Source organism: Gouania willdenowi, chromosome 8 (genome assembly GCF_900634775.1).
Source record: "Gouania willdenowi chromosome 8, fGouWil2.1, whole genome shotgun sequence".
NCBI classification, from domain to species: Eukaryota; Metazoa; Chordata; class Actinopteri; order Blenniiformes; family Gobiesocidae; genus Gouania; species Gouania willdenowi.
The window spans coordinates 29,017,861-29,032,251 of NC_041051.1; the positions used below are offsets into that span (position 1 = coordinate 29,017,861).

Consider the following 14,391-nt stretch of genomic DNA (forward strand, 5'->3'; position numbering starts at 1 on the left):
CTCTCACTCTATAGATATTTGGAGCTGAGCTGTGTTAATTTACCAAATGGCCAAAATGATGGCTTGTGGTCCATTTTTGACCCATCACGTCTAAGTTTGCTCATTTAAAAGAGAAAATGACTGGAAAAACTGGAATTATGAAGTAAAACCCTGTGCATCACTGTTTTTCTTTTTTTCTGTAAGAACTCATTTACGTCGATTACTGCCAACGTATGCACATTAACGATCTATTTCTTATGTTGATAAAAATGCTTTGATTAATGTTGTTTGGTCCATTTGATTTGAAACTTTGATTTACTAATCTGCCTCTTACACCATTTCTATATATGTGTTGTGCAAAAATTAGTTATTTTTTCCAGCAGTTTCAAATACTGTGTACAGCTGTTGTGGTTTTTTGTGTGTTTCTACCCTTAAAAATAAATTAAGAAAATAAATCACATTTCATTCCTTTATTTCTTACGTGTGCACCTTTTATTCATTCTTTGTTTTTGCCCAAATTTCCCTCTATGGGATAAATAAAGATGCATCTTATTTTATATAAACAAAAGTTAAAGGACTTGGACACTCCAGGTAGTAATAATTCAGAAAGCATAAAGTTCCTGAAAGAAATACAGTTTTGTTTTTTTTTTTGGTTGTAATTTTTTTTTCAAACACATGTCCATGATTTGTTTAATGCTAAAAATTTAACATCATGTCAGTTGCATTTTTCTCCTTAAAGGTGAGCAATAATATATAACACAGAAACACTGCTTTTGTCTTTAGTTATGCTGCTCTAGGTTAAACCAGCTGAAACAACTACTTTGTACACTGAACATTTCTTTTTCCCCATTACCAACAGATTAAATCAACTAGCTGATATTAGCCACCACTTAAAGAAAACAGGAATGAAGTCTATTCAAACAAAGAAAACTGAATACTTTTACATGATTTCAGTCATTTTTAAAATCAGGCAACTTGCAGGTTTACTTTTTTTTATTAGCATGTGTCGTTCTTTATGTCATATGTGGTAAACTCTTCAAAGTCTTTGCGAAATTAAGTTCCCAGTAATGTACAGCTTCATTTTCTTCAGCACAATCTGGCCCCTTTGATTTTGTGCACAGTTCTTTCTGGAGTCGCATCCACAGCTTCAAAAGCTCTCGCTGTCAAATTTTCTTTAAAAGAAACCAAAAACAGGAACTTTTTGTGTGTGTATGTGTGTGTGTGTGGGGTACGTCAGGCCTCGAGTCAACAGAGGCGCTTGGCAATGTTATTATATACAAAAAGAGGAGAGGGGAAGGGGCTGCCGGAGACTGAGGAGTGGTTTAGAAGGTCCCGGGCTGCACCGCGTTACCCAGAATGCCCCGTGGCTGAGAGAGCCACAGCGATGCAGAGTGGAAATGATGGAAGAAAAAAGGGTGGCAGAACAGAAGTGTTGGTGAGGAATGTGAGCAGAGCAGGACGGAGAAAGCGCTGCTGACCCATGATTTTACAAACAATCTTTAGTTGAAACCGAGGAAAAAATTTACAGCCGGCGGGAAAAGTTCAGACATTCAGTTTGAGAGCCGGTTGAGCAAAAACTGAAGAATCCAGGAAAGAAAAATCACCGTTTACCCCCCCCAGAAAGACTCTGAGAACAGACTGAATGTGTTTTTACAGATACATGAGTATGAGTGCTGTGTGTGTGTGTGTGTGTGTTTACTATTTTACAGGATTCCCTGATGGCCAGCGCAGAGACAAACAAACAAAACAAGGGAAGGCATTGTCCAAATTTACATACAAACCAAGAAGTTGGGGTGAGGGGGGTGGAGGTGGGACTGGGTGCAGTGTCTAGATTTGTCCACTAGGAGGAGCACTTTGTGTGTGATCAGCCCCAGTCAGGTTGGAGAGATGGAGGAGCGAGGGAGAGGAGTCACCGTCTGCTTCGCTGACTCATCAAAGGTTGCCGTGTGTGATCTCCACGTCCGCTCGTCCCTCCAGGTTTGAAGTGAGCGATCGATCGGATGGAGGTCGGACACGCCCACATCCCCGCACAGGACGCATGAATTTATGTTCACTGCAAAACCAAGAAAGAAAGAAAGAAGCTTTAAAATCCTAATTCAAGCCTAACTATGGGTTGATTAAACTTGCAACTAGGGCTGGGCGATTCGGACCAAAACTCATCTCAAAATATATTTTTTTAAAATGACTATATAAATCTCGGTATTTTTAATTAAAAAATGTTAATGCAATTAAAGTCTGACCTGAAAGACAATTCTGGGTTAAATTTGCTGATGAAAAATTCCACACAGGCACATTTATTAACAAATAGTTGCACCAAATGTGCCACTTTTGGCATTTTTCTCCTAAAAAGGACAGCATGTGTGAGTGAGTTCTGTAGCAGGGTTCCTACAGCTTCAGTCAAATTTAATTCAACACTTTTTATCGAAATTTGAAATGAAATTGAAGACCACCTAAAAAGGTAACACATTTGGGGGGGAAAATGCCACATTACATGGAGTTAGGGTACATTTTTTCCAGTGTCTCGTGCAAACGTGCAACTGGTGGCCCCCCAGAGCAAACACATAAAATTACACTAAAATGCACACAAAAAACAGACTAAAAAAATCAAAACACACAAGATGACAAAAATAGCCATAAATCTATGAAACAACAAAAAGACACAAAATAAAACAATTAGGAAAAGCCATTAAGGAACATTTTAGTTACAGGACATTTTGGTTAAATTTACATTTCCCCATGATGACGCGCATCTGCACAGAAACCCGCTGCCACCACGCCACTGTTTTGTAGTTGGTTTCGCTCTCGTGATTGCGCGATGTTACAGTAAATTATATAAAAATGAATGTTACCATTTATTTTGAAATGTGAGACTAATCTTAATAAAATCATACTTGTGTGTTAAATTATAAGACTTTTGAAATAATTAATGATTCGAGACATTTTAATGACAATTAAGGCTTTCTGTTTAGATTCATGAATTTAATGCCTTTTAAGCCTTAATATAGGTGATATTGTAATTTTCTATATCGCCAAAATAGAAAACGTGATATATCTTGAATCTCAATATATCGTCCAGCCCTACTTGCAACCATGAGGCCTGACCTTATGTGAGCTTCTTTGCTTTGTTGTAGAGCGAGTCCACCACTTTGCTCATGTTCTGAATGGTTTCCAACGCTGCTTCATATGTCTTGTCCACCACCGGCTCCTCAAAGACGATGAGGACGCCCTCGCCTTGGTCCAAAATGCCTGTGCGTCGCACAGAAATGAAGGAGAAAAAAAATCAGGGAAAAACACACAAATGACACCAACTCATGTGTTCACCTGATGCAGATTTACCGTGAAATTTCTTATCCAGAATCATCTGTGACAGTTTCCTCTCCACATCTCCCTGTGGGACAAATAAACATTTAGTTTCATGGCTTAAAAGGAATAGTCTGTTTTTTTACAAGTTTGGCCAAAAATCTTTAAAATGTATGAGTTGTAGGCCTAACAAAACACATTATTATGCACCATATTCATTTTTATTACTTTTTAAAAATGGGACTACTTTACAGTTTTAGAGCTGCCATCTTGCAATTACGTGATTGATGATGTCACACAGCCCCAGTGCGTGTAAACATCCCATTGTTTTCTATGGGAGTGAAGCATTCAGCCTGCTTTTTAAATAATTTAGCAGCTTTTTCGGTCAAAATGACAAATTGCGCTGCTTTTGCTAAGTCAAGGCCAGGGGGCCAAATCCAGCTCTTCAAAGCATCCGATTCAGCCCACAGGAGAAAGTGAAAATGACAGAAAACATGAATCATTGTGTAAATTAACAAATAATTCAGTTGTAAATTGTTGTTGCAGTTTTTCTCAAATTATTCTCCAAAATTTCCCCAAATTAAATTAAAAAAGAGAAGAAAATAAATTTAAAAAAACATTTAACTATCCGTCACTTATTGCTTAGATATTGATGATGCCTTACATACTTTATGTCTAATGTATAAATAGAAGCGCAAACTTGGGCACATTATTGTTGAAATTGTTGGTTTTCCCACCTAAAACCTGTGACCCACTTGTGATCGAACTGGTCCATATTTGCCCCTTAAAGTAAAATGAGTTTGAAACCCCTGCTCTATATAAACAAAAAAGGCTTGCATAGGAATCTTTGACTTTTCCTGTTTTTTTAGAGCAACCAAAAGAAGCACAAGTTGTCATTTTGACCAAAAAAGCTGCTAATGATCTAAAAAGCAGGCTGAATGCTTCACCCCAATAAAAAAAATCAATCACGTGATTTCAAGACGGCGGAACACAGGCTCTTGAAATGTAAAGTAGTCCTATTTTTAAAAGGCATTAAAATGCATACGGTGCATTAATATATGTTTTATAAGGCATAGATCTTCTAATAAGTACATTTTAACAATTAGCGGCCTAACTTGTAAAAATTGTGAAGGATCCCTTTAAATAACACACGCTTACTGAGTTCAATGTTACCTTTGAGAGTTTGATAAGGTGGGAGATGTGTGCAATCTGTTGGAAAGAAGAACAAAAGAAGACAGTTGATCAGGATTTGTGCGTTTTGTTTTATGAATGATCATCTTGACGTTTGATGAACACCTGCACTCTGGAGAAAGGCTCGATGACCCTGATGAGGTTCTGCTCCAGCAGGTTGTCGTAGAGTTTGGTCAGGTGAGTGCTGATGATGGGATCATCCCTCAGCTCTGCTTTGTACTCCGTTAATGCCTATATTCAGACGTGAAAAGAAAGAAAGTGAAAAAGTGATCCGACAATAAAAGTAGAAACATGCAGACCGACTGGATCGTCAGAGTCCAACCTTTTCAAAGTCTGCTAACGACCGGTTCTTGCTGGCTTGTGCAACACATTTCAATGAGTCTGTCTGTGGGAAAAAAAAGAAAAAAAGATGTTACACAAAAGTGATGCAAACAGAAATTATTATAGTTTGGCTCCAATATTTGTCTGAGGTCACACCTTTAACAGTCTCAGATTCACATTGCACATGCAAAGAGCTTGAAATAAGATAACTTAGGGCCAACAATGAAGGACCATTGAGTTTACAGTAAACATCCCATCAATACTGTTGTTGGAATCACCCACTATGTCAGCTATTTTTACCTCAATGTCCTTTAATGTGTTATGTTAGAAATTAAAAACCATTACTAGGTATAAATATTGTGTAAACACGATCACCATCAGTATACAGATGTTGCTGCTTGAATACGTTCTTTGTTCCAGAGGTTGTCTGTGCTTTACATCCATTCATCTTCAAACAATTGATCCACAATCCAAGGATTCTTATTAAATGTTCACTATTCAGACTAAAAAAAAATGTAAAAAGTTTTTTTTTCCTGCACCACTGAGCAAACCATTAATTGATTCTTGGAAATTTTGCACGCTGCATTGTGGGATGTGGAGTCCTGTAGACGGATGCATCAAAGTGTTTTTAATCATTCTTAGTGTGATTTCTTGTGTTTAAGCCAAATAAACTCTGCCAAAGTGATTTGCCAACATATTTCTGGTGTTTTCAATGAAAGTTGTGGCAAAAAACTGACATTTCTATTTATTTTGTGGCTTAAACAAAAAGATCAGAATCTGGACAAAATGGAACGTTTGTGAATACAACTTATTTCGAGCAAACGATCTTCAATTTAACTATAATTCCTACACTGTCTTTTACCATAAAAAAGTTTTGTCTCCAGCAGCTTCAACATTTAAACTCACTTATAATCCTAACTATCATCATTAAATTGAACTCAAACTAAAAAATCACAGTGAATATCTTGTCCGGGAAGGTCAATTATTACAGAATGCAACAGAAAATAATCTGATCAAAACAGCGTAAAATATCAAATATTCTACTTGGCCAAACTTCCACAAACACAACATGCAGTATAGAAATATTGTTATTGCTTAAAGCCATAATATATAATATATATATATATTGCTAATTTTAGCTGAGCTACAAGTTTATGTTGTAGGGTGAGAATTTCTCAAACCTTCCTTGCAGCACAGAAATTAAAAAAGGAGCAAAAAACGCTACAAAGTGATAGAAATGATTGACGATGTGCTGTTGGTTTCTTTTCAGATGCATCAAAACTAAAGCGGCTGATACCAGTTTAAAACACACTGATTGGTGATTAACACAAGCAGCATGAGTTACTAATTTCCAGCACTACGTTACACACTCATACCTGTCTGCCAGCGTATCTCAGTGCTAGCTTCCCGCTGACGAGAGCCTGAACGTCTTCAGGCCTGAAAAAAAAAGCCAAAAAATAAATAATCAGTTAAAAGTTGATGATACTTTGTTGAGCAGTGATTCTCAAACTATTTTAGGCTGAAGTACCCCCTTTCTCTTATTTCTGAAACCAAGTACCCCATTTGTCCAACTACAACATTTTGCTTAGAAATCTATTAAAAACCACTATAGAGCATAATGATGAAATGAAGGAATGATAACACATTTTAAAGAACCTCATTTGAGTGGAAAGAAACTATTTAGTGCAGAGGTTACCAAACTTTTTTGGATCGTGACCCCATTTGATATCTATATGAATTCATGTTGGGTGCGGGATACATATGTATGTGTACATACGTATATATGCATATGTGTGTATCCATAAAATGAAGAGTCCGTCCTTAAGACTGCTCTACTGTAAAGTGTCTTGAGATACCATTGGTTATGATTTGGCGCTATACAAATAAAAGATTGATTGATTGATGATCAAGAATTTTTTAATTAAAAAAATATATTCTAATTTTTGAGAGATTTCAGGCAACCCCATTTAAACTCCAGGCGACCTCACATCCTGTTTTGACCCAAGGTTAAAAAACACTAATTTAGTGGCTCCTGAATATATTTATTTCTATAGATTTTATCATTTCCAGTCATCTCACGCCTGGGGTGGGACCAAGACTGACACTTTATTTGTTAATTTTCCACTCTCTCTCTCTGAAGTACCCCCTTGCAGTACCATGGCGTACACCTAGGGGTACAAGTACCCCACATTTGAGAAACACTATTGTCGAACACTCACGCATTGAGCATGATTTTGCAGAGCAGCATGTATTTGAGGGCTGTGATGGCTCGAGGGCTGTCGATGGAGTCGTAGCCTTCGAAGGCCTCGTAGAAGTAAGAATACGCCGTTTTCCAGTCTTTCTCTTCTGCTGCGTGAGTAATCCCTGCACACACACACACACACAGATGAAATAAAGCCATGCTGATCAGTAGAACGGATCCCTGCCCAAACGTCAGCAGACCTGACTGCATGTCGAGAGCTGCTTGTAGCTTGGGGGGGCAGTAGATGGCGTTGGCGGTGGTTCTGGCCGAGGTGAGAGCAGCTCGGGCTTTGGGGAGGTTACTGAGCGCGTGATACGTCTTGCTCTCAAGCAGCTGAACCTCCACCAGCAGAGCCTTGTCGTCCATCTTCTTCAGCTCCTGGAGTAACTGTGAGCCTGAGGGAGAAGAGACGAACAAAGGGTGTTTTTGGATGTTAGAACTAGGGCTTGGCAATATATATCGAGTTTTCCATTTCGATGTAGAAAATGACAATATCGAGATATCTATACTTTCTGAACTTGTTTTTATTTATACAATCATAGTACAAATCACATCATACAAGTATTTAATGTCATTAATAAAGAACAGTCAAACAGTGTCATTTACAATTTTTCTATATTTCTGAGATATTATAGCTCATTTTGTATTAAAATACTTGTTTTAGGAGTCGCTGCTTTCACTACTCAGAACAGCATGAAAAGCACAGTAGATGGATTACTGAGTGCATTCTAACTACGCTTTAGACCAATCTGATCGAGATATTGGATCAGCCAATATTTTGCATTTTATGCCATTAATGTGATCGGCTGTAATTTCTTATTTCGTCAATTCGATCAATGACGTCATAGTCGTGATGAAACTTTCAGTAGATGCTCCGATTGCATTGTTTTATCCGTCTCATTTACACCGAAGATTTATTTGCGTTACGTGACACTGCTTTGTTTCACTCACATTTGTGCACAAAGGTGAAAACCTATGCAGCGAAAACGTCGATCGGGTGTACATTTTGATTTTCCGTGAATCTGTATCAGGTAGTGCCTAAAAAAAAACAACCTGAATTCATATGATTGTTTTTTTTATACTCACTGATCGGTCTAAAAGTCCTGATCGTGTAAAGCCTAACTCTAACCCAGACCTTACCCTAAACAAGCCACACTACAAAACTTACTCGCACATGCTGTCCCTTATAGGAAAAAAAGCCTAAAGTGGCACATATTGTACAGCTGTTTGTAAATAAATGAGCTTGTGTGGCATTTTTAATCACACATTTAATCTAGAATTGTGTTTCTGGTAAGACTTTAATGAGTTAAAGATATTGGATGTCGACATTTTGAGAAAAAATATTGAGATATAAGTTTTGGTCCGTATCACCCAGCTCTAGTTAGAACGTTAAAACTAAAAGTAAAAAGGTTATTGTTTAACACTCACCAAGCTGTAGGGCCTCCTGGTAGCGTTTTGTGTCAAAGTACAGTGAGATGAGTCGAGCCTGAGAAGAAAGCCAAAGTTTAGTGTCTTCTCATCATGAAGCCAATCAGACTTCATGTGACTCTTAAAGCCTGAGCAAAAATAACTTTTATTCCATGAAAACATTCAATAGGCCTTAACCCCGGAACGTCTCATCCTGTGCTAATCTTTTATTCACATCTACATTGTTTATCCACTTTTCTAGATCAGAGTTGGCGGTGCGTGTACGAGCCGACACACACGGCACAGAACAGTCTAACAAGGAGCTAAAAATCTTTACTGACTAGTGAAAACTTAAAGAAGTTCAGCTACTGAAGAGACACACACAACCACTCATTCAACTGATAACTGATCTCCATAAACTAACTAAAACAGTTTGAGTTTGTCAGAGAAAAGCGACTTCTCATTGACAAGATTGTGGTTTTATTTTTGATTATTTCTGAGCATTCTAAGTACAAATCTGCTGTCAAATTTCTCCAAATATAAATCCAAATGCAAGGATGGTGTGCCCTCTGCAGGACGGTGGAGGGACACTACATTCAGCTGTGATTAATCTCTATTTAAGTGAAAGGAACGTTTTCTGTTTGAAAGAGACAAGTCGACTCTTACCCACCACTCCGATTTTCCTACCCTGACTCCTTCTTCCCTGTTCCCTTCCCCCTCCCCTAGGTCTAACACTTCCCTCTCTTTCTATATTCTCCCTTTAATAAAGTGTTTCTTACCCTTCCTTAGGAGGGCTGGTGATGGTCACAATTATAAAAAATAAATAAATAAATAAATAAATAAAAGAGACTAATAATATTTTATCTTGTTGTGACATGTTGTGTAAAAGTAACATTTGAATTTGTTTTTAGAAGAAACATTTCCTGACACTACTTTTGTTTCTCTATAATTATTTTCCTCATCCTTTCATTTTGATCTCATCCTCATATATTTGTTATCTTGCACTGTAATGTTTCTTAGGAAACAAAAAGTTATTTAAATATGTATTTTGTTAATTTATTACAAAGAAAATAAATCTTGACTCTGGAAATGTGTGAACAATCATTAATGATTGCCTAAAAGGATTAAAAGCTGAATGTGCACGTTAATTTGGATTAATTATACAATTGTTGAAGATGACAACAATCATGACTTTGAATACTTAGGATCTCTTGTCAAAATGCTGATTTTTTTCCCTTAGGCCTGGTGAAGAGTAGGGTTGCAAACAGGAAGAACATTTCTTGTAAACTTCTACAGGAACTTAAGGTCAGGAATTTTGGGAATATTCAAAAATATGAATTGGTTTGTTTATTGGAATTATCCAGAAATTGGGAGCAATTTTAAATAAATGACGCTGATATTTTAGATGATGCTAAAACATATTTTTACATTCAGCAAACTTACAATTTTGAAAAGTTTCAAAATTTAAAGATTCCCATAACTTTGCAACCAGAGGAAAATGTTATTTTTATTCTTTGTATTATTTAGAATGGATGGTAATAATTATATTTGGATACGTTACAATAAATTAAAATGACTCATTGTTGAAATCTACGTTATATAAATAAAGTTCAATTAATGAAATTAAGTTCCCTTTGTAACCCTAGAGAAAAGTACTTGCTAAAAGGACCTAATTCTATATAACGTTACTAATAAATAGCACTGACACGTCTTAAAGTGACAGCATGTAGGCATCTGTTCGGCAGCGTCTGATGTCCTGTGGAAACATGGAGTCTCACTGACCTCCAGTGCCTGACGGAGGAAGGTCCTCTTCTCAGCTTTGGCCCACTCTATGCACTCCAGACACAGCTCCACCTCCTGACCGGTGGCTGCCTCCATGTCCAGGAACAGGTCTAGCAGTGAGCGGACCAGCCGGGCTGCCTTGGCCTTTGAGATGGAATTGAGGAAGGGGCGCACATATTTAAGCAGGCCACCGAGCTCTGGGGAGAAGAAAATGAAGAATTTCCGCTGTCAGAAAGTTTGTTACATTCATCACAATCATTATGCGTCCAATATTCTGACGACATCATTGATCGGTTTATGTATGAGCGTCAAAATTTTTCCAAGTTAAAAAATGTCAACAGAAATCAAACTAAAGAAGAATTAATAGGAATAATGTGGGAATTCAGAAAATTAAAAGTTGGTCCCTAATAGGGATGTTAAATATAGTAGGGAGCATATATTTTAGCATCATCTTGACTTCACTAGATTTCACTTACTACTTCAGCATATGAAGAGGCAGTTGGTTGAAAGGGTTTTAAACAGGACTTTATTGTTGTTTTTAGGCAGAGTTTTGTTTTTTAATTAATTTTAAAATAAGGCTTCAGGCCGATGAGTGAATGTTACTCTAAATTTCTACAGTTTGATTTTGCAAACGCTTTTGTCCAAAGCGACGTACAACACAAGCAAGAATTTAGACTGGAGGAAAAAGCCTTAGTGAGTGCAACAAGCGGGTCAAGTTTGATTGGCCGCAAGTGCTGCCATCTAGCACTAGAAGTGCCTTGTTTTATTTTTTAATAACATAATGCAACCACAAGTAACAATTTAACAACAAAATCAACTATTTCATTTAACATTTAACATTGTCAGTGCTATATATTCACTAACTCAACATTGATGTTTTTTGTGTGAAATAATTGATTGTTTGATAAAATAATATGACATACACTGCACTGTTTGTATTTGAAGAGCAGTTATTTGGCATCAGTGCTGCTGTTTTTTTTTTTTTTTATGTTTAAGTTTGTATTACTTTTTGCAAGTACTATTTCCTCTCCCACCTTGGAATGTGTGACGATTATCGAGCATTAGCATTGATACCGAATGTTGTTTTTTTCTAGCAACGTGATGTTAAACTGTTGATTTGTTGTATAAATGCATTGCTACTGACGTCACAATTATTATTTTCCTGAACTGCGGACATATAGTAGAACCGTCCGGTATATATTAAAACAATGTCATGATGTAACCGTTTACAATATACAGTATATTCCACAATCTAGAGGCTTGTTCCCATTAAACATCCACGAGTGAATTTTTAGGTTTAGTATACTACAGCTTTCTCAGAGGCTAAACTTCCAAAATAATTAAATTAGTATATATTATTAGTATTGAAATTATGAATTAAAAGTCTGTAGTATATTAAAATAAATATATGCATGGTGTGGACTGAATTTGGCTGAAACTGATTTACTACTGTGAATATTCATAGCATATATTCATAAAATCAAAGCAGTGTTGAAGATTTCATTCGAAAGAAAAACCAGAGACCTTGCAACACCCCAGGAAGATATTTTGAATATATCTGTCTTTTGCAATGACCTGCAAAGCAGTTTTTAAGTGTTTAAATGAAGAAATGTTCAATACATGATGAAATGTTGACAAGAGATGGTCTGAGAACCTTATTGTATGAATGGTAGCATTGATCAAGTGAGGTTCAATAAACGTTACATGAAAAATTAATTAATCAGTCAATTAATCAAAAAAATAACCGCTAGATTAATTGTTTGGGACGGCACTAGTTATTAGTTATTTAAAATTACTCACAATTTCAGGTTAATTCAAATAAGTAATTCCCATGAAAAACTTATTTCTGAATATCCAAAATTCCTGATCTTAAGTTCCTGTGGAAATTTACCGCACATTTCTCAACACTTGTGATATTTTTCGTTCCCGTTACCTGCCGCCTGCCCCGTCTTCGCCAGCAGGCCGCCGAGCTCCAGGATGCTCTGCTCTTTGACGCGCACAGCTTCCTCATCACTGTCTTGGATGTCCCGCTTGACTGCAACACACAGGCATGACACAATGAAGACATCACAGCTGACAGAATCAATGAAGGAGGGCACATTGGGGCCAACATTCCTGCATGTTTTGGATTTCTAGAGTGTTAAAGAATGAGCTCCGAAAAACAAACCAGGTAGAAGTGAGACATGAGAAACATGAAGCCTCAGGGAATCCGTATACTGTTAGTTCTTTAGTTATTCAGTTTTAAAACCAAATCAAAACAACAAACAGTGTGTGATCATTTTGTTTTACTAATTCAAAACCAAAACAGAAATAGAGAAACAACAAAAACCAGATTGGCAGTGTTTTTCTGTTTTAAAATGCAATCCTTGTGTTTGTGCGATATTTGGATATTTACGCGGAAATTGGAGCGAGATCTTAAGCGCATCACATTTTGTAGAGCAAACAAAACCAGAACTGAAGTCCGCTGAACCTGGTTTCCCTCCACAGGTCCTGGACCAGGTCTCCGCACACAAAAGGACTTTTTAAGATTCATTTAAGTAGTTTCCTGGTCCTGCTCCTGTTTTCATGCAGTCTGTGGATGTTTCAGCTCAAAACAAACAGCTCACGGTTGATTTTTTTGTTCGGTGGTGTTATGGTCCAAATAAATAGGTGGCTGACTAATGACTATGAGGAACAATAGATGTTTGAACTTCTACGATTTGACACTTTTGCAAAAACTATTACACAGCTAATTTGAGGGCAGTAAAAATATTTATTTTGAATGTTATAACACCCCTGACAGCTGTCAACACACATGGAAGTTGATCACAAAAAACGAGGATCACCGGTACATTCAAAACAAAAAATAAGTTAACCTTTATTGATGGAAATTCAGGTGTAATAGCAGAAAAAGACAAAAACCTTGTAATTGCTACCCTTCTTGTTTCTGCGGGGCCAACCTAGCTTAGCCAAACTAAAGAGCCGCGTCTGACAACATTGCACTGTTTATTTGCACTGTCAGCGTCTGTGTGTTGCGCGTGTGATCTCTGTACCTTTATTCACTCTCCACTAACAATGAGGAAGTCTTGTGGCAGTGACATCAAATGCTAACTAATTGTATTTCTGTTAGGCAACACAAAATTAAATTGATAAAATACACAAAGTTGGAGAAGTCTGGTAGGCCAAATATCCACTGAGACGATTGACTCCCTTTTAGAAGAACTGTAATTTGTAGGTAAAAAAAAAAAAAAAAACAACCTACCTGAGAATAATTATCAAGACAAAGACCATGTGAGAATGCTTAAAGTATCACGAAATGGTGAATAAATGACTTTTAATTTTTGAACAAAGATGTAAAATCACTGAACTGTTGACACAATTACACAGAATATCACATACCAGGTCCTTTCCATATGAGGGGAGATTAATGATCAACAGTAAAAAGTCGAATGAGGTATAAAAGGCAATTAAAGAAAGATTAAAATGAGCGATATACAGACTAGCAGTAGCCGCTAACGGTGGCGTGCTAATGTTAACTAGCCAGCTGTGAGTCCATCTCCTGTCAAATGAATGGCAGCTAACGTTAGCCTCACTGCTAACGAGCCGGTGTGCCGCTAGCCGGCTAACCCGCTGCTGCTGACTCACTGTGCAAATGAGCCGTTCAAACAAACGGTGAGCCACGGGCAAGCTAACTTAGCTCAGCTGCTAGCCGGCTAACACACAAAAACTGTGTCCCCCATGTCTCACAGAAAACTATGATTTGTGACCGATTGTGGACGAGGCTTACCGATTGAGTGTAATATGTCGATGGAGGCGTCCCGGTCTGTGCCGAGAAGAGACTGCGCTCTCTGAAACTCAGCCACTGCCGCGGCTGCCATCTTTCCTTCGCTTCCGCTCCGCTCTGTGCGCTGCTTTCCGGTTAGTCATCAGTCTAGAGTGTCAGTACCGCCCCCAGCCGGTGGATACATGCATTACCAGCCTGCAAACACAGGGATATACTGTATAGGGTACTAATATATCCTACTCAAGTAGAAGTTCTGATTCTTGATGGAAATTGTACTCAAGTACAAGTACAAGTAAGTCGTATATAAAATACTCAAGTACAAGTAAAAAGTAGCTCAATTAAAGAGTACTCAAAGTTACTAGTTACTTACACCCCCACGTTTATTTTTGGTAATAAATATTGTCAT

At 37.4% G+C, this 14,391-nt stretch overlaps 1 protein-coding gene across 1 annotated transcript; it reads right to left on the minus strand.

Moving 5' to 3' along the window:
• Nucleotides 1-924: 924 nt before the first annotated feature.
• Nucleotides 925-14,107, minus strand: LOC114468892 (26S proteasome non-ATPase regulatory subunit 11A). Its single transcript, XM_028456030.1, has 13 exons — nucleotides 13,989-14,107; nucleotides 12,156-12,257; nucleotides 10,223-10,419; nucleotides 8,462-8,519; nucleotides 7,234-7,428; nucleotides 7,011-7,155; nucleotides 6,168-6,228; nucleotides 4,793-4,855; nucleotides 4,576-4,701; nucleotides 4,453-4,488; nucleotides 3,316-3,367; nucleotides 3,082-3,225; nucleotides 925-2,032 (listed from the first exon to the last, which is right to left on the minus strand). Exons 1-12 carry the CDS (start codon nucleotides 14,077-14,079, stop codon nucleotides 3,083-3,085), a joined length of 1,269 nt encoding a protein of 422 aa, XP_028311831.1. The 5' UTR covers nucleotides 14,080-14,107; the 3' UTR covers nucleotides 925-2,032; nucleotide 3,082.
• Between the last annotated feature and the right edge of the window lie 284 nt (nucleotides 14,108-14,391).